At 42.5% G+C, this 20,966-nt stretch overlaps 1 protein-coding gene across 1 annotated transcript; it reads left to right on the forward strand.

Moving 5' to 3' along the window:
- The first annotated feature begins 296 nt into the window (after positions 1 to 296).
- THBS1 (thrombospondin 1) lies at positions 297 to 16,087 on the forward strand. Its single transcript, XM_063331880.1, has 22 exons — positions 297 to 473; positions 648 to 739; positions 1,491 to 2,068; positions 2,610 to 2,685; positions 2,928 to 3,124; positions 3,327 to 3,452; positions 5,007 to 5,100; positions 5,455 to 5,628; positions 6,017 to 6,193; positions 6,515 to 6,688; positions 6,884 to 7,011; positions 7,133 to 7,285; positions 7,793 to 8,011; positions 8,594 to 8,701; positions 9,089 to 9,248; positions 9,638 to 9,756; positions 11,421 to 11,655; positions 12,010 to 12,237; positions 12,395 to 12,666; positions 13,081 to 13,178; positions 13,289 to 13,428; positions 14,072 to 16,087. Exons 2-22 carry the CDS (start codon positions 673 to 675, stop codon positions 14,077 to 14,079), a joined length of 3,531 nt encoding a protein of 1,176 aa, XP_063187950.1. The 5' UTR covers positions 297 to 473; positions 648 to 672; the 3' UTR covers positions 14,080 to 16,087.
- The last annotated feature ends 4,879 nt before the right edge of the window (positions 16,088 to 20,966 follow it).

Raw genomic sequence — 20,966 nt, forward strand, 5'->3', positions numbered from 1 at the left:
GCCCTGAAGGGAGCTCGCGGGACAGGCCCTGAAGGGAGCTCGCGCGGCGCCCCCTAGCGGTGCGGCCGGGCGCGGCACCTCCCCTCAGGAGCGGCGCGGCGACCGCCCGCTCCCCCGGCCGGCGGGGCACGACGGCGGCGGCGGCGGTCCCGGTCCCGCCCCCCGCCCCGGCCCCCGTGGAAAGTTGTCTCTGGCCGCCGAGCCGCCCGGCGCCCGCCTCCCGTTTCCTGCCCCGCCGCCGCTGATTGGCCCGCCGCGCCCCGAGGAATGCGAGCCACCCGTTAAAGGCGCGCGCGGCGCCCGGCGCCCGCAGTGCCCCGGCAGCGCCGCTCCACACCGTCGACCGGGACCCGCCACCGCCGCTCGCACTCCCTCCCACGCCGGGACAGTCGAGGGCTGCCCCAGGATATTACCCGCCGGTGCCCGAAGGTGCGGGAGGCCGGCGCTGCCCGCCCGGATCGCTCTCCCCGGAGGTAAGTGCTGAAGCGGCGGCCGCCGCGCTGGCTGCCCCCTCCCAGGCCACCTGCCCTGTCCCCGCCGCGCAGCCCTCCTGCCCCCGGGGAGCCCTCAGGAGCCGCTGGTGGCGGGACGGTCGGTCCTGGGTGCGACGGCAGCGCTGTGACCTTCTTCCTTGTGACTGTCCCCAGGCTGGCGCTGAGACGGACCTTTGCCATGGGGCCAACGGCTGCTGTCTTCCTCCTCCTCATGCTCAGCACCGCGGAGGCCAAGCGCACCGCAGGTAAGACCAGCTCTGTCCTGGGGAGCCGGCAGGTTTGGTACTCTGAGTGGTTGGGGAAAGGCAAAAATTAAAAAAAAAAAAAAGACACTTCAGGGTGTCTGTGTTGGCAGCTGAAACTGTCTTCGGTGGTGAAGGGCTACAAAGCTGTTGAGGGACAAAAACTTTTTAACGTGAGCATCAGCTAGAGCAGGAAACTTTCCCTGGTGTGGAATTTGTGTAACGTTCAGAAATAGAAGTGCAGAGTCTCCAGAGGTTGTCCACCTCTGCGTTGGGCAGAGGAAAAGGGGAACGTGATCTAGGAACTTGCTGGAGAAGGAGTGGGGCAGTGGGCTGCTGTTGTGGCGCTACAGAGAAGCGGTTGCGGTGCTTGCTGTCACCCTGCAGGACGGAGCAAACTCACTTCGCTGTGTCCTAGCACAGGAATATCACAGTTGGGGCTTCTGCTGTCTGTTTCTCCTCGGCTAGAGCCTAATGAGGTGCCAGAACGGCTGCTACCTTTGTGTGTCAGTCAGCGGGTACCTGGCGCTCCTGCGCTGACTGGCTCCTGTACAAGAATGCACATGTACTGCCGCACAGCAGCTCCTGGTGGGACTGCCGTACCGTCAGAGCGACTGTCTGCGCTCTGATGTGAGGCAGTGTACCTTGTGTGATATGCGCCGCCAGCCAATATGTTAAGCAATCCTGGGAGGTATGCACCTGCTCAGCCTCTTCTTGTCCCTTGCTCATGATGCTTGTTCTGATCTCTCTGCAGAGTCCAGGAGTGATGATAACAGCGTCTTTGATCTCTTTGAACTCATCGGCTTCAATCGCAAGGGAGCTGGGCGCCGGGCCCCCGGGGTGTACCTGGTGAAGGGACCGGAATCCTCCAGCCCTGCTTACCGCATTGAAGATGCCAGTCGCATCCCTGCTGTCCCTGACTCCAAGTTCCAAGACTTACTAGATGCCATCCATGCTGAGAAGGGCTTCATCCTCCTGGCCACTCTCCGGCAAGCCAAGAAGAGTAGAGGCACACTGCTGTCCGTGGAACAGAAAGATGGCTCTGGTCATGTCTTCAGTCTAGTATCGAATGGCAAGGCAGGCACCCTGGACCTGAGCCTTTCTGGTGATGGCAAGCAGCAGTTAGTGTCGGTGGAGGATGCCTTGCTAGCTACAGGACACTGGAAGAATATCACCCTGTTTGTGCAGGAGGACCGGGCTCAGCTCTATGTAGGGTGTGAGAAAATGGAGAATGCTGAACTGGACATCCCCATCCAGAACATCTTCAGTAGGGACCTGGCCAGCAGTGCCAGGCTCCGTATCGCCAAAGGGGGAGTCAATGACAACTTCCAGGTAAGAATTTCACTTACATTTTTGCCTAGTATTTTCAGTCATCTGCCTTGAAGGTGCATTAGCTACTCAACCAGCCTAAATAGCTACAAAGACACAGGTAACATGGAGAAAGGGTTCCGCCACTGACTAGTTTGTGTCCATCTGATATGGACCACCTCTAAATCTACTAAACTTTAATAATGGAATTTGAAGGGTGAAGCATTAGATTTGCAGGGATAGAACTTTCTGCAGCAATAAGAAGGCACTGAAGCTAGTTGTAGCTTCATTGCTCAGGTTCTTATACGAGATTCAGAAATTCATGGGTTCCTTCCTGCCTGGAGAGTTGCCAGATCCTTGTGGTCAAGGCTGAGAATGTTAGGAAGCAGGGCTTGTTATCACTAAGAAGAATAAAGTAACATATTTCACTTTGCTATCTGTCTGTCATGAAATTACTCATAATGATCTTATGTGACCGTAAGCGCCTACAGGCTCTCTTCATGCAAGTTGTACTTCTTTCCCTCGCAGTCACTGCAAGTAGCTGTAATTCTTCCTCTGTCCACAGGGACTGCTGCAGAATGTGCGGTTTGTGTTTGGAACAACTCTGGAAACTATCCTGAGGAACAAAGGCTGCTCCAGCTGTAAGTTTGCAATCTGCTGAATCCAATGACCTATTAAAAATAAGATTCCTCGTTACCTTAGAAAGACAAGTTGAAACAGAACTCAGAAGTATGCTGACATGCAAATCCACATTGCATGAGAAATAAGATTACATTTCTGCAGGCACCCTAATGAATCTGGTGGCAGCTGTTTAGCAGGTGTTACCCTGGAATGATAAATGCACGTGGTAAAAAATGCATTTATGTGTGTTTTTGTCTCTTAGCCACTAGTGCAATCATTACTTTGGACAACCCCATCAATGGTTCCAGCCCAGCTATCCGCACTAATTACATTGGCCATAAAACAAAGGACATCCAAGCAGTCTGTGGTTTTTCCTGTGATGAACTAACAAATATGTTTGTGGAACTGCAAGGGCTCCGGTCCATGGTTACAACACTTCAAGACAGAGTTCGCAAAGTGGTGAGTGTTGGTTAAATTCATGGCACCTTTCATTAACTGGCACTTAGTGAATGAATTATAACCTGCCCTTTGAGAGCCTGTATAAACAGTAATAACTTTACTCCATGACTTCTGTGGAAAAGGGTGTTTTCTGTATTAACTTACTAATACCTTCTCTCTGCTTCTCTCCCCTGCCCCTCCTCCCTTTCCACCTCCCCTTAAGACTGAAGAAAATGAACTGATTGCCAAAGTGGTCCAGATCACTCCTGGAGTATGCATTCACAATGGCATCTTGCACAAAAATAAAGAGGAGTGGACTATTGACAGCTGCACTGAATGTACCTGCCAGGTAAGATTCCCTACATTCATAAATCCTCTGTATATAAATTCATGAGTTGAAATTAACAGGATTTTCTAAATGACATTCTTTGTTAGAAAGAGTGAATCCTACACAGAACTGGGCATATGACAGTAGCCAGAGAATTATTCAGTTCATTTCATCCTACTAGATCTCTGGTATAAATGCAGCTTTCATACAGTGTTACAACAGCAGTAATCCAGAAAATGATACAAAATATCACTCTGATACAGCTGTTAGCACACTTAATTCCTGAATTTGAGGGATGCCTGTATTCTTTACATGGGTCCATGAGTAAACTAAAAGTCGTCATCATCAGTGGAATAAATCTATAGTACTATCAGCTTTGCCCCCTGGAATAGTTTAGATCCACCTTCTGTCCCCACTGAACCTCCTGATGGCTTAGTAGGAAAAGACATTCCAGTACTCGTTAAGGCTCTTAACAAATTTACAGGGTTTTTATTCATCTAACATAGGACATAGCTGTGTCCTATTAGCTGTTACAGATTATAAGGAACAGCAATCCCTTACAGATTTCAGTTTAGCTGTTTAAATCCCAGGATCACCTGGCAAGATGTTTATGCTTTGTGTTCCGCTTCTGTGGAATGTTGTAAAAGTACACCAAAATAGACAGTTTCAGAGTTTCTTTAAACTCATTGCTTGCTGCCTTTAACTCTAAATATACTTTAGCAAAAGCATCTCGGAGCACCAGTCTACTAAAGAGTGGGTTAACTAGCCTGCCTCTGTTTAGAAACTAAAGGCTGAGTATTTGTACATGTGCAATTCGAGGCATCTCACAAAGTTCTGCGTCTGCTTCTACAGGTCTGCGTCTTTTGTCTTGTAGTCAGCAAATGATACTGTGACTTCTGCATTTGCCTCTTTCATACCAACCCTCTTACTCAATGTCAGCTGTTATTGTCTTAATGCGGTCACTTGCTTGGGGAGATTAAAATAGGAATCATGAGAGCATTCTTCTGACCAAGCAGTTACCTTCTAGAGACAAAACTATGGGCTGCCCTTTAGTTCTCATTGAGATTGGAGGTGGGTGTTCTTACCCTGCCTGGTTGGCTTAAAGATCAAAGACTTTTAAGTACAAGTTATAGATTTCATGGCTCTTGAGCAGAGTCCACTGAACTTATTTTATCTCTACCATATAATCAGCTTAAATCCATATTAACTGAAAAGAAAGTTGGCTTCTCCCTCATTCTTGTTTCATTCCTTTGAAGCCTGACCTTGTACTTTGGATATCACGTGATAGTCTTTTACTTTAGCTGGCATCTGGTAGCTACTCTCGATCAACTTCTGCAAAACCAAAATACTTCCCCTCTTGACTGAAAAATGAGTGAGAATGGGAATGAGATGAAGTTTGACTAAAATTACCTGGGAGTACCCTTGGGTTGTATTAGCTCTAAATACAAGGGTCTGTGCTTTAGAAGTGCTATTGAGTCTTTAAGTGCTGCAGAAAAGATTTCTTTATCATTTAACCAGACTCCAGACATCATTTATATTCCGCTTGCTTATTGCAATTCTCACAATTCTTTATAGAACTCTGCCACTATATGCCGGAAAGTGTCCTGTCCTCTCATGCCTTGTTCCAATGCCACTGTGCCTGATGGAGAGTGCTGCCCCCGATGCTGGCGTAAGTACTTAATACCTTCACACTTCTATACAGTTGGCTTCATCCAGCTAGACACATGCTGCTCTAAACTATACCACAACTGGATATAACCTTGCACCACTGGAGTAAGGTTAGCCTGATGCCTCTTTGAGGTTAATCACTTAGGTGATGCATGTGAGCACTGCAACTTTTGAGTTCATGGCCTTTATCTTGTATTGTACAAGAAAGGAAGATGCAGGTGGCTTTTGAGGACAGTTGTATCCTTTTCTTTCTTTTTTTTTTTTTTTGTGGAGAGAGGGGTGGGAGAAAAGGCTATTGAAAAACACATACCTGGAGTCATATTCAGAGCTGTAACGGAACTGCATCCCTCTGCAGCTAGCGACTACGCAGATGATGGATGGTCTCCTTGGTCTGAATGGACTTCATGTTCTGTGACCTGTGGGAATGGGATTCAACAGAGAGGGCGATCCTGTGACAGTCTCAATAACCGCTGTGAAGGGTCTTCTGTACAGACTCGGACCTGCCACCTTCAGGAGTGCGATAAGAGATGTAAGTATTTAATCTACTCACACTGGTAATAAAACACAGGCCATTTTCATTGGCTTAATGTTAACAGTAAAGATTACAGCGTAGCTCTGTCACTGGGGTGGAGCACTGGCTTCTAGCTTTAAGGACTTCCATCAATAAGGTAAAGGGGAGCAGATTGTTAATGCAGTAAATAGGCATGTTTGGGCACTGCTCCCAGGACAAAATTTGAGGCCAGTTTAGGTCTGCGACTTCTCTAGTGACAAAACAACTTGATCTGTGACAGTGCTGAGACTACCAAATATATATGGAGTCTCTGGTACTGTTCTGGTACTAGCTATGTCCTAGGTGCTGTGCAGCTGAAATCTGTTCTCCAGAAACTCTATTACTAACAGACATCTCTCTCCTGTAGTTAAACAGGATGGTGGCTGGAGTCACTGGTCACCATGGTCATCGTGCTCTGTCACTTGTGGCACGGGCATCATCACTAGAATTCGTCTGTGCAACTCTCCAGTACCGCAGCTGAATGGCAAACCTTGTGAGGGTGAGGCAAGAGAAAACAAATCCTGCCAGAAAGATCCTTGCCCAAGTAAGTGTGTCCAGGTGGTAACTACTGTTCTGTAGCTTAAACAGTGAACTTCCTGAGTAGCTGCTATATAATCTATTTCTAGTAATGTTCTCTCTTTAACCTTAGAGGTGGGCTAGGTAAAACCTCACAGGTTAATTTCAGCTGAAACTACACTGTTTTCTGTGGCTCTTCCATTAATTCTATCCATTCCTTCTGTTATTTATGTCTGAACAATGTCTGAAGTGCTCTCACTACAAAAGTAATAGTCCTTAGGAAGGTAGAAACTAGTTGTAGCACCAAATTTAAAGCCATACATGTCTTCTAACTTCTGTCTCCCTTTAGTTAATGGCAACTGGGGACCATGGTCTCCATGGGATGCTTGCACAGTGACATGTGGAGGAGGACTTCAAAAACGTAGCCGTCTCTGCAATAACCCTGAGCCTCAGTATGGTGGGAAGACATGCGTAGGTGAAGCTAGAGGGACTCAGGTCTGCAACAAACAGGACTGTCCAATTGGTGAGTATCTGTTGTCCTGTCCCATAAACATCTGAAGGTTGTGGACAATCTTGCAAATACTGATTAAAAATATTTGACATATGTCTGTAAAACACAACTGCTATGCAATTTTAAACTGGCATATTGGCCAAATACAGTATTGTAGTAGCATGGTAAGCATCTCTCATCTTAACACTTCCTTATTTGTTTTTTCAGATGGGTGTCTGTCCAATCCCTGCTTTGCAGGGACTACGTGTACCAGCTCCCCTGATGGTTCCTGGAAGTGTGGTGCCTGTCCTGCTGGCTACCATGGTGATGGTGTCCACTGCCAAGATATTGATGAGGTAAGAAGACTACAGTTTGCTTCTTGAAAGGGAGTGGAAGAAAATGGGAAGGGAGAATAAAATCCCAGTGTTTCATAACGCTAACCCCTGTTCTCATCTATCTCAAACTCTTGTATTTCAGTGCAAAGAGGTTCCTGATGCCTGCTTTGTCTTCAATGGAGTGCACAGGTGTGAGAATACTGAACCTGGGTACAACTGTCTGCCTTGTCCACCGCGTTTCACTGGGACACAGCCATTCGGTCGCAGTGTTGAGGATGCCATGGCTAACAAACAGGTATTGTCAACTTGAGAACTGTTCTGGGTTATGAAATCTCATAAAGTTTCTAAACAACAGAAAGCACCTATGCGTTTCAGGGAAGGACTTTGTACATTTAATAAAACACCATCCTCTGTGACTCAGAACAGGAGGAGCATTAAGCAGTTTCTATTGGAGTTCAAAATGAGTTTTAAAAATCACTGTCCTTTGCCATGGGGGGTTCAGATGTTACACATAATTTTAGGGGAGTAATTTAATCAGTATTTGCTTACTTTCGTGCTTGGTTTCACTTGAAAATAAATAAGGTTTAAACAAGAAAAAAATAATAATTAGTGCTAAGACTGCTACTGGATTTGGGGAGTGGAAGGAAGTAATGTATGAGGTTTTTCTCTTTTTTTTTTTTCCCGATTGAAGGATCTCTGATCAAAACAAGCATGTATTGTCCATGTTTTATTTGAAACTCTGGGAGAAAAGGAGGGATAAAAATATGTTTCCAGTGGATTTAATTTCTGTGTGGTCTTCTAGGTCTGCAAGCCACGTAATCCATGCACAGATGGAACACATGACTGCAACAAGAATGCCAAATGCAATTACCTTGGCCACTTCAGTGACCCCATGTATCGTTGTGAATGTAAACCAGGCTATGCTGGCAACGGCATAATCTGCGGAGAAGATACTGACTTGGATGGATGGCCAAATGAGAACCTTGTTTGTGTTGCCAATGCCACTTACCACTGTAAAAAAGTAAGTTTATCCTGTTTTTCCATCTACCATAATAACAACCTGTCTATCTGAAAAATATACAAAATATGTTAGAGGCTTGCTTTATACCTCAAACCTGTCTAGTTAGAGCTATTAAACTATCCTCTCTGCAAATAAAACTGGTAAAATATCCCTCTGTGTAGGGATACCATTGTCAAGGTATTGCTAGGAGGCTCTTGCTGTTGCTCTAGATATTCCTGCAATATGGGGAAAAATTGAAGCCTGACACAATTATAAATGTTTGTTATAAATGTTCTAGGAAGAATCTAGTTCAGGCTATACCTGTATCAGCTTTGCTCTGACAGATATCCATTTTCAGGGGAAGAAAAAGAGGGTGAGATTCTCAAAAGTGGCCAAATCTTTGTTTTAAAAATTATTTGAGTTATGGCTTTCTAAGACTTATCCTCACAGTAATGACTAGCTAAAACTGAGAGAACTACAGTAAGATTACACCTACCTGATTGAGCTGCTGTTATTTTGCCTAATGATTAGATGTTACCTGCTAAAATCAATATTGTAATCACACCAGGAGTAAACACATCTGTGTGCTTTGTCCTTATCTAGGATAATTGCCCTAATCTGCCCAACTCTGGGCAGGAAGACTACGATAAGGATGGGATTGGTGATGCCTGTGACAATGATGACGATGATGACGGTATTCCTGATGACCGGGTAAGACACCACAAAAGAACAGCCTTTGAGAATGTAGCTCTCCCATTCCCCTTCCTAAGGCTGGGGTCTAGCTTCTGACCTTAATCTTAAAAGGGGACCATAGGAAATTGCTGGCACTGACAGCTATCCTAGAAACCTTTAGATATGCATAACTATGCAGGCAAACTTTCTGCAGCTGGTTGAGCTTTGGAAGTGAATCTTCATCTTTATTCAGCTGTTCCTACACTCATGCAGGCAGTGGGGTGTTTTGAGATAGAAGCATTCCAGTTTTAACTGTTTCCCTGCCTTTCATTTCTCCTTTCGTATAGTGGTAAAAGCATAAGCAGAATCTGGTTTAAGCTTTACTTTGACTCTTTTTAAAGCTTGACTTCTTTCTCGCTCTTGCAGGACAACTGCCCGTTCATCTACAACCCACAGCAGTATGACTATGACAGGGATGATGTTGGTGACCGGTGTGATAACTGCCCCTACAATCACAACCCTGATCAAACTGACACCGACAACAATGGAGAAGGAGATGCCTGTGCAGTGGATATTGATGGAGATGGTAGGTGGCTTCTAATCAGGCCTTTAGATGGTTTTCCAATCACAAATTGATCAAATGTACCACCAATTTCCTACCAGAACTTCATCCCTGAATACCCAAAAGTTCTGCTTTAGTGGTCTCAGGATATAAAGACTACTGAAGTAACAATTATAGCTAATGGAAATTCACTTTGAAATATACACGTTTTGGCACAGTTAAATTCTAGCTCTGCTGGCACAGGCAGTAGGAACAGAAGCGTGTGGCAGAGCTAGTGATGAGTCAAGTTTCAGAGCTTTCAAATGCTGCTCAAAATGCTTTCAGAAATTTATTAAGTGTGTGCTGGCTTTATACAGTCCTCTGCAGCATTTAAACGTTTGACTTTCATTCATGAACTCTCCTTAATTTTGTAGGGGTCCTTAATGAAAGGGACAACTGCCAATATGTCTACAATGTAGACCAGAGGGATACAGACTTGGATGGTGTGGGAGATCAGTGTGATAACTGTCCACTGGAACACAATCCTGACCAGGTAAGGGATTTGCATTATATAAATAGAAGGCTGATAGTATAAAAAGGTAGTATGCTATGTAGTTTAGAAAACATTTGAACAAGTTACAGCTTTAATTTGACTTGTCACAAATCATTCTTATTAATTTGCCAAATGGTGCCTGTATCAAATAACATGCCCTCACAGTTCAAACAGGTGCTAGGTATTTTCTGAAAAGTAACTCTAGTGAAGATCTCTGAGACTACTGCATGTACTTGCCTCCTAAACATTTCTTAGGTTTGTCAGTTGTGGAGATTCTCATAGTAAGGATATGAAATTCCTGGGAGCACTGTACGTAACCTAGGTAGGTAGAAGTACCCACCTAGCCTGTAGTGCTGTCTTCACTTGAACACAAAGTTGTTCTTTGACCTTTGTCCTTAAGGCTGAAACAGCTGCATTTTGAAATATAACTTTTCTAACAGTAAGTTGAAGGCAGCACACGTTACTTTTCTCTTAAGGAAAAGGCATATTCTGACACTTAAAACCTGTGGGGGAATCCAGCCTCTCACAACTTACTGGTTCAAAAACATTTGAAGGCAGAAGTAGATACAGCCTTGTACTTGACAGGATGGCACAGGCTTTAAGTTTAATAGCTTCAGGGACATAATCAGAATGTCCGAAGGGCTAGAAAAGCTGTTGCAAATCAGTGGAATCCAGTGTAGTGTGGTCATAGAGCCTAAAAGCAGTGTTACTTGAAGGATTTTAACAGATAATATAGAATTTCTTAGTCTTTGTCACTTGCTTCACTACTTCCCCACCTTAGGGTGGAAAGTGCCTGAAGATTCTTTCTACTTTCTTCTCCATGACTTACAGGCAACGTTTCTTTTAGCACTTTGAGATCTTAATATAAGTCTAAACGTTTTTCAGACACTTTTCTAATCAAGTTCTAGAAGTGGAGATATTAGATTTCAATGGCAGAATGAGTGGCTATTCAAACTGTGTGGTATGCCTTCTGCCTACGCTAATACCAAGGTCATCCACCAGTAGTGACAAGACTACTAGACTAAACCTTGAGGCAACTTCAGGATGCCTGGATTCTCCTTTTATTTCAGAAGGTGACTAAGCAAATGACTGACTAAAATATGGGATCAGCAAGCCCAGCAGTTCATGCAGTCTTTGACCACTTAAGGGAATAACCATCTTGACTGATGAGTCAGGGAGCATGGAGAGCATTATCAGCTTTTATGATAAAGAAAATTATGACATGGTGTGAAAGCTGTAAAACCAAGACTTGGTAGACTATATTTTAATGTTACAGTCTCTACTGGGTAGGTACAGAGTAGCATTATCCTTATCTGACCCTTGGAACCAGGGAGGTGCCAGTGAAGGTGGGAAGTAAAGTACCCTGTGTCTGGTATGGCAGACTAGTGACAGAAGAGTCACATGGCAGAAGGGAGAAGAGAAGCTGATGACCACACTGCTTTCTGCTGCTGTGGATTCAAATTAAAACCAGGGCAATGAAAGCAGCCCAAAAGCAGTTAGCATGGCCAGCTGTAAGAGTGTATTAATCCTAATGCCTCACTACATCCATCTTGGCTCTTGCTAAAGCAAGCAGAAATCCCAATTAATTCTAGCTGTTCAGACTCCTATTTCAGCCTCTTTTTAAGTGGCTTTTTTAAATGTTCTTTATTTTTTCCCTTACTTAGGAAGACACTGATTCTGACCGCATAGGTGATCAGTGCGACAATAACCAGGACATAGATGAAGATGGCCATCAAAATAATCTTGATAACTGCCCCTATGTGCCCAATGCCAATCAAGCTGACCATGACAAGGATGGAAAAGGTGATGCCTGTGACCATGATGATGACAATGATGGTATCCCTGATGACAAAGACAACTGCAGATTGGTTGCCAACCCAGATCAAGCTGATTCTGATGGTAAGATGGCCAGTAACATTCTAAGAGTATCTTCCATTAGCTTGATGCCTTTTTTTTTTTTTTTTACATTATTACAAAACCTACAAGTAATAAAAAGATAGAATGTCTATACTGTTCTTATAGTGCTCCTCAGGAGTAAAGAGCAATGTGAAAATAGCCACATACACAACTTATTCCTAAATCACTATCAGGCTGGAGCAAAGGGGCATTTATACAGTAGCTGTTGTGGTTTCTGTAGTGTGTCTGCTGGCAGCACCTGCGCAGTCACATCTGCAATTAAGATTTCAAATTCAAGTTGTAAGACCTGGAAGCAAACAGTGGTGATACAGTGGTGAAATTACTTGTGTCCTGTAGGTGATGGACGTGGAGATGCTTGCAAAGATGACTTTGACCATGACAATGTGCCAGACATAGATGATATCTGCCCTGAAAATGTGGACATTAGTGAGACTGATTTCAGAAGATTTCAGATGATTCCCCTGGATCCCAAAGGAACATCCCAAAATGATCCAAACTGGGTGGTTCGTCACCAGGGTAAAGAACTGGTTCAGACAGTCAACTGTGACCCTGGCCTTGCAGTTGGTAAGAGACAATTTTAACTCTAACAGGCATTACACTGTTGTTAGTTTTTGGTTTGGGGGAGTGGGCAGGGAAGGGAGAATCTGAGAAACTATTAAGGAATTGTTTAAGAATCACAAAAGAGCAATGCCTAAAACTTTCTCCCTTAATACCCCCATAGGTTTTGATGAATTCAATGCTGTGGACTTCAGTGGCACATTCTTCATCAATACAGAAAGGGATGATGATTACGCTGGCTTTGTATTTGGCTACCAATCTAGCAGTCGTTTCTATGTTGTCATGTGGAAGCAGATCACCCAGTCTTACTGGGACTCCACACCAACTAAAGCTCAAGGCTACTCGGGTCTCTCCATCAAAGTTGTGAATTCCACCACTGGCCCGGGAGAACACCTTCGTAATGCTCTGTGGCACACAGGAAACACTCCTGGCCAGGTAAGAGTGGCACTCTGATAACCTGCTCTTCTGCACTGTAAGGCAGGCTGTTAGAGACTTACAGGGGGTCTGCACATGCTGATCAGTATGGCATAGTCGTCTTGGCAAAGACCAATAACTCTGTAATTACTCCAAACCATTCAAAATACTGTACAAAACTAACAGGATTGTATGCTGCAGACAAGCTTTCCCGCAGCAGTGAATCAATTGTTTCTGGAATTGTGGTGTAGCTTCCTATTTACATATTTAAAAGTAAATTCAAATGCAGTTGATTTCAAAAGACCCCGTTACAGAGCCTACTGACTTACTTTAAGTCTGTACTAGTCATAATGATGATGCTCAAGGCACCTGCATGTCAAAATAATGGCTGTGTTATCTCAGGCCTTTGGTTAATAAAAAAATATTGTTTCCTAGGTGAGAACTCTGTGGCATGACCCTCGTCACATAGGCTGGAAAGACTTCACTGCATACAGATGGCGCCTTAGCCACAGACCAAAGACCGGTTACATCAGGTGAGCATCATCCTTTTATCTTAAGTAATTATCACAAGGAAAGTGGATGTCTGTAAAGATAAACCTAACAGAAGCTTGTCAAAGATGAGTGACATGTTGTCTCTTCGTAGGGTTGTAATGTATGAAGGGAAGAAAATCATGGCAGACTCAGGACCCATTTATGATAAAACCTATGCTGGTGGTCGGCTAGGATTATTTGTCTTCTCTCAAGAAATGGTGTTCTTCTCAGATCTTAAATATGAATGCAGAGGTAAGGGAGATATTGTATTTAAGAGATCCCATATAAATGAAACAGTTCAAGAAAGGTGCTCTCAAGAAAAATAGAAAGGATCAATGAAGAAACACAAGCTAAGAGAAAAAGTGATCTTTCTTGATAAACTCTTCACAGTTAAAATTTTAAATGCATAAAATTTAAGTGTATTTCTATCCTGTTATTTCAAAGTATCAGGAAACCATGTTAAGGTGCATTTCGTATCTGGAACTTGGATCTCCTTTAAAATCCTGACTAGAATGAATCAACACAGCTGACAAAGTCCAAGGTGAAAATGCAAAATAATGACTTTAGCGAGCAAGAGAGTAGTGTCTGACATGCAAAAAACTGATTTGCTTAGAAGCAAGCAAAGTAGAAGGTTGTCCATATACTGTACTCTGTGGTTCAGTGGAGATAAGGTCATATGACTAGTTCCAGGTGCCCCAGTCGTCTTAAATTGTGTCTTCATTATATACTGGTTACACAGACTAGATTCTAAAGTCTAACTCAAGAAAGTACCTAAGCACTTTCAGTTTTCTTTACCAATATGCTCTTTACAAAAGTCTCTAGGGATTAATGTCTTAGACATAATCATGCATAATACATAGAAATGTTTAAATATCTTACTTTTTCTTTTTCACAGATCCATAATCACAAGGTTACTGGATCCAGAGACTATTTAAAAATGCTGGTATTGCACCTTCTGAAACGTTTAGCCTTACAAATCCTGGGACCATTATATTATTCCTTCCTTTCTTCTTTCTGCGTAAATGTGGACTCAAAACACATGACCTGCCTCAAGAGAATGCTTTTGAGAGAATGAAAGTGAGAACATACTTGGTATCTGACCTCTGCTGAAGTGGAAGGAAACAAATGTGTCTTGCAAATGAGAATTGTCTTCACTGAACAAGCACACTTCTTTCAGTAGGAAAGACATTTGTTTGCTGTTTATCACAGTGCAGTGTCACTGCCTCTCTAACTGGAGGTCCCATGGAGTAGCATTTTGTAAAAAGAGCATCTTTGGATGTGCTGTGGACTACTTAAACTGAAGACCTTTCATTGTGTGGGGAAAAGGGTTTTTGGGTGGGAGGGTGAACTCTAAGTCTTTTCTTAATGGGGGAGAGGAATTTTTTTAATGAGGGTTGCGCTACCTTGGTTTACATCTGTTTAACTTGCAGAAATTACTATCGTTCTATATGTCATATCTTTCAGATGAAAACACAGCCTTTTACTCTATTTGTGGTGAGCTAGATCAGCTGTTCTATTACACAGGACAAAACAGAGATCCTAAAACTGATTTCCATGGTGGGAAAGGGAAAGAAGATAAAAACTGGCACACTGGATCACACCAGCTTTGGGAGAACTGGGATTTGCAATTAGATTCTGTTTGTTCCTGATTAGATGCAGATCTTTCTTACCTTTAAACGTTTTCTTTCAGATACGGTGCCAGAAAGCACCGCCATCTCAGCTAGCACTGTGCTGTCCTTCAGGAAACCAGCATGTGCTTCACTCTCTATGGTTAAAAAGGCACAAAAACAATAGTAATGAAAACATTCCTTTTCTACATGCCATAGACGCTTTAAACCCCTCACTTCTTTGGAGGGGAGGGGAAGGGGCCTGTAGATAAAATGCTGAAATTGTAAAATATTTATTTTTACATATCCTTGATGTTATAATGACTGAGGGATTATTGATTAAAACAACAAGAAATGCGTCAAGACTATCCACCTAATCATTGTTACAAGTCTTCATGACTGTAAGATTGTAAATACAGATTATTTATTAACTCTGTTCTATATTGCAACTAGAGGGGTTTTAGTTGAGGAAAAACTCTTGTCTGGAGCAGATAATGGTGATGTATTTGTTACAAAGAGCAACTTTCCCATAAAGGCTTTGAGGCACAGGGAAAAGTGGCAGGGTGGGGATTGGGATGTTTGTTTTTCTCAGTCTGAGCTCAGTGTTGGCTTTTCCTTCCTTTGTGCAAGGCAGGCTGTAGCCTGGCAGGCAGCTGTTCCCCAGAGCTAGAACTCAAGTCCCTTCAGATGGTAGCCATTCCTGTCTCCCATGCATAGCGCTAGAGACGAGGGAATGCCGTTTAACATCTTAGTGGTTATTAAGTGCTGGGAAGTGTCTGCAGCGCTTTACTACTGGTCAGTGGGGCTGACGCGAAACCAGAATACCTGCCCTGAGGAGCTTGCAGAGAGGGGCACAATGTCTGCAATCAGTAACTGTTCGAATGGGCTCTTTGTGCCCCTGCACACTAATTATTGTAACTTGCAATGTGCAGCTGCAAAGGAATCCTTCACGGACCAGACAGAATTTCAGGAGCTCCTTGCAAACGAGGGAGGGGGCTTGATGTACACTAACAGAAGACTGTTTTCCCCAACAGAAGGGGCAGCATCCTTATACCTATAACATTTCCTTGTCTTTTCAAAAAAAGGAGAAGAAATGAACACAGTGAAAGTTTTACGTACAAATATTACCTCATTGTTGTGTGACTGAGAAAAACCTTTGGATTAAGCAGAGTTCAAATGTCTAATAAACTTTAAAGCTACTGTAGTACTAAAGTTAATGCTGTACATAGTCAAAATTTCTTTGCAGAAAATGTATTCCCAGTAAGGAAACGGCATTGGAAAAAAAAAAAAACAAAAAAAACAAATGTCAAATACAATTTCTAATGTTGTGTTATATTTTTTTTCTGTCATCTTGTATACCGTTGCTTGTATTTTTATAAATTATTTTTCTCATTGCCCTTGTAATAGTTAATCACATAATTGTGTAGATACGCTATTTAAATAATTTATCATGAAATGCTACCTGTAGAGTTAGTATTTCTATTTTTATAAAATGTTTGCACACTGAACTGAAGATTTGTTTTTGCTTCCCTCTTCCCGATGTTTTTGCTAGCATAATTTTCTAAGGACATGCTTTTTTGTAAACATTTTTAACCATTTTCCATTTTAAAGTTGTGTAAGTTGTACAATAAAGCTTCTTACATACAAAGAACAATAAACCAACAAGGACATTTATATTTACACCTTGCCCTCTTAGTTTTATTCATGTTTTGTGAGACTTCTGTGGATCGCTGATATGCTAACGCATTGCTTTTTTGTTCCTGTCAAATTGGGCTTCAAAATATCTCTACGATCTTTACATTAAAACTGTGACAAGAGGGGATGCACCTGTGCTTTCACCCCTGGTCCAACAGCTTGTCCCCCTGAAGGCACTTCTGCAGTTAGCAGGGACAGCTGGCACACTTGATCCTGAAGGCTTCTGCTCAGTGTCGACACAGCCACGCTGCCCTTGGTGAAGCCACTCTTGTACACTAACAGGCTCCTCTTTGAGGGATTTCAGGCCTACCGCCTATTTCTTTCTTTCACATGAAGAGGCAGCAGGATGACAATCTGCAGGGGCAGATGAATATCTGTTAATATCTCTTCTAGCCTGAGACTGCCTGTGTAATCCGAACGCTGGTGATGTGGCATTCTATCAACTGCTGCAACACGCTGCTAAAAATACGAGCAGTTAATACTAGTTGCTCAGTCTTTAATTACAGCAGCAGTTTGTCTCATGAGCCCCTTCGCAAAGTCAGGTGCTGCGTTAGGAGCGCTAGATATCCACAAGAAGTGTATTTAGGGGTTTCTGCGGGTATGCAAGATTAAGTTTTACATCTCCTTTTCCTGAGGATGAAGAGTCTTGATCTATGAAGTTTTTTTCCCTATTTTTCTGTCACTAAACTTTTGAGGACAGTCCTGTATATTTCATTTTATCCCACTGAGAAGAGGGAGAAAAAAGACAAAGAACTCCTGACCTGTTGCTTCCAAAATATGAGTGGCTGCTGAATTTCTGCCCTCGCCAGTTACAGGATTGTCTGCTTCACTTGTCTGGCGTGAGATGTGGCAGTCTCTCGTGGGACAGCAGCCCCAGTGTAACCCATCTGACCTTCTCTGGGCCTGCTGTACCCAATGTCTTGCAGTTCTGGTCTCAAACTCTCTTCTTGCCTCCCAGGGGCACCAAGAGCCAGAACTACAAAAAATGAAGTTCACACCTGGAGAAATCTCTTTACTGTACTTGCGGAAAGTGTAAAATACTCTGGATTTAGAAAGCCAATTAGCTGTATAAACAGATATATCTATGTATGGATGTACATAGATAGAAGCTATGTAAAGAGACAGACCTGCTGCTGGTGTGGGGGAAGACAGCCTTGGCAGCCCATTCCAGTGACCTTGTCTCAGCCCACACCAAACTTTCCTGCTAATTTATTGCATGCGTTTATGTAGCTTATATCAGTGTAGTATCTGAATCGGGGATGATACATACCTTAGAATAATAGAGGCAAGCCATAACCCTCGTGTTAACCCATAGGTTAAGTCCACCCACTTGTTTCCTGGGCAGTGTGAATGCAAGAGGACGCAAGAAAGAGCTATAGATGAGATAAGCTGGGCCAGTACTTGCCCAAAGGAAAAACTGTCAAAGAAAAATTAAACAGGAAGAGCATGGAAAACGGCCCCACTCCACATGGGCAAAAACTCCGTAGGTGAAGCCTGGGGGAAATATGTTGTTGCCAGCTCCCTGGGGGCTTATCAGTGGGACACGTAAATGTTCCAACCAGTGCATGTCACTCTTAGTGTTACTGGGTACTTGGCCAACTTTTTTTGCATAAATAATCTCTGAGTTTCGTGCTACTGCAGAGACTGCAATGTTTTCTTACCATACCACGCTCTTCTCAGAGTCCATGCAAACACAGTAGCTGAAGTTTTCAAGTGGCCATCTGCATCAAACCTATGTTCCAGAGGTGTAGTAGTTTAAGCCGTAGGTATCGATAACCTATGGAGATAAAGACTGAGGTAACGGTAACAAGATCTGCATCTTAATGACAACAGTGCACTTCTTACTGGTATTGCCATGATTTTGTAGTGGAGTCCATAGTATGGTAATTGGTTGATTTTTCAACATAAATTCATTTTGGAAAGGATTGCTGAGATTATAGAAGAGAGTATCTTAATATAACAACAAGGGGATTTCTAGCTCTTCTCATCTTTTCCAAGAGGGAAAGATCAAGTGAACAAAGTTGTATGAATATTTAAGCAGTGTTATGAAGAGAGGAAGAGAACTCATTAGAGAAAAGTGTTTGGCAAGCAAAAGTCTTAAAGATAAAATCTTCCATAGGAAACCCATAAAATTAGGCAAGTATCACAGAGGAACTTGGATTTTCAAATTTAGACAAATCCCAGGAAGCGCAGCCACCATTTATATTTAATTTTTCAACTGCTTTCAAATTTAAGAACTGCTAGCCTGGGCCACACATACAAGAGCTAAACTGAGTGCTGCTTAGATACTGTGTCAGTCTCCCTTGATGACTCCACTCACAAAATGTGTACGGAGAGACCATTTCAGTGTTATTGTAAAATTAGGGTAGAACGCCTCTGGCAATACCCTTCCCACCAAAACTATGCATACCAAATACACAAAGCAAACAATAGGAAAATAATGGCATAGAAGAGGATTTCCACAAGATAGCAAACTTCTAAGTGGAAAAATAAAAGTTCTCAATACAGAATACCTGCCTGTAAGTCAAAGTTATTCATGCACTTGAGCACTCTAGAAATTATACACACTGTGAGCATTCCAGTTTTTTGTTTTTCTTTTTTTTTAAGCATAATAGATAAGGTACTGCAGATTCAATTGCAAGCAGTGAACTATTTCGCATAGACTTAAATGACAGGGAGCCTTTTATTCTAACCACTGCACCTGGATTCCAGCCAATCCCTCAATGAAACGTATAATTGGATAACTGTAGGTTATAGCATTAGTAGTATTCAAGCGCCTCTATGCTATTTAAAAAGGAAACAGTTTTCCTGACCTTTAAATCTAGCTACAAATAAAAGAGCAATTATTTCTCAATAAATCTGTGGAGAATTTAAAAAAAAAAAAAAGAAAGAAGGAAAGAAAGAAAGAGAGAAAAAAAAATACAGTTGTTATTTTTCCTAGATTTCAAGAACTTTCCTAATTTAACAACTTCCCAAGCATCTGCCAAACCACCTTGTCGTTGGTGTCTACCCTTCAAACTGTGAGATTCCAGAGGTGGGGCTCTTTTTTTGTAAGTGGGGGAGGAGGCACTCTTGGAAGCGTAAACAGTGCAGCAGATTTTGCACCTAAAAAGCAGAAGAGAGAGATCTCATTTAAAGCTGTGGTTAGGAAGCCTTTCTAAGAAGTGAAACAAAGAGAAGAGGTGCATTCACATATTGTTTGTTGAAATTTTATCTAGAAAATGGCGTTTTTTAGTAAAACATAAAAATTCTTATCATTATTGAAATTACAGAAATTGAGCTGCAAACAACAGCCTCTCACCTATCCCTCCCCGACTGGGAGGTAAAATTGCACCCTTTCTAGCCCATGAATTACTGGCATAGTTTTTCGCTCTGCCAGACTAGTCCTTGCTACTCTGATGACATGTTTAAGCAGCCCTTTCCTCTCTGATCTATGCAGCAGATAATTTTTGCGCAGCCTGTTTTCACTCTGTGCTCAGCATGTCCACTCGCTCTGCAGGAGTTCTGCTGGGGAAGGGAGAGGGAAAACATGCACTACAGATCCACAAAGTAGATACCAGCCGTCATCCGGCTTGGAAAAAAGCATTTGGCTGAGAATTTTTGTGGGGTGTTTTACTCTTTTTCTTTTTTTTTTTTTTTTTTTTTTTCTTATGATGGATCTGGAAGCTTTTTCACCCCTTGATAGAACTACTTTTACTTAAACTTGAATTCTGGACATATAAGAATAACTTCACTCCTTTTATCATTGTTTTCTATAGCCAACAAACTTATATCTTTTCTTTTTTTTTAAATCAGGATATTTAGTCTGTCACTTCTCTTTGAAATGGAAAAGATCCTCAACCGCTCCAAATCTGCATAATAACTGTAAACATGGACTGAACTTCTCATACCACTACAGTATACTGAAATCAAGGCTATAGTTCTTTAAATAATCCTACTCAAATATATGTATTTATAGTACATATCATATATGATATATATTATTTTAATACATAGTTTATATATACTTATATGTATACACATATGGTTCATGAAAATGAGTGAATCACCCTTATTTTCCTCTTTCAGAGGGGAACACTATGGAGTTTGTAATTTAAAAGGGCAAACCATGCAGCAGTGAAACATACCCACTGGAGTAAATCAATATCCACAGCTGAGCATTGGCACTGTATGTATTTTCCTGAGGAGTCTCGGTGACAATGGCAGAATGGTCTGGTCACATATGGCTCAGCAGATAGATGCAAGCACACCAAAATCTTCTCTTCATGGGTATGTTGCTTTCACCAATATTCAATTTTTAGAACAAAATTATCTGTCTTGTGCTGTAAAATCACAGTGGGCAATCAGATTAGGAGCACAAAACAGCACAAACCTACATGCACACACAAAATTTCTTATTCCTCAATATAAAACAGATCTCAAAACCCAGAAGTCAGAAGGATAACTTTAAAGATCACTCTCCTGTGCTCTGCTGTGTTTTGGGATGAA

This window comes from Chroicocephalus ridibundus, chromosome 4, assembly GCF_963924245.1.
Source record: "Chroicocephalus ridibundus chromosome 4, bChrRid1.1, whole genome shotgun sequence".
Classification (NCBI taxonomy): Eukaryota; Metazoa; Chordata; class Aves; order Charadriiformes; family Laridae; genus Chroicocephalus; species Chroicocephalus ridibundus.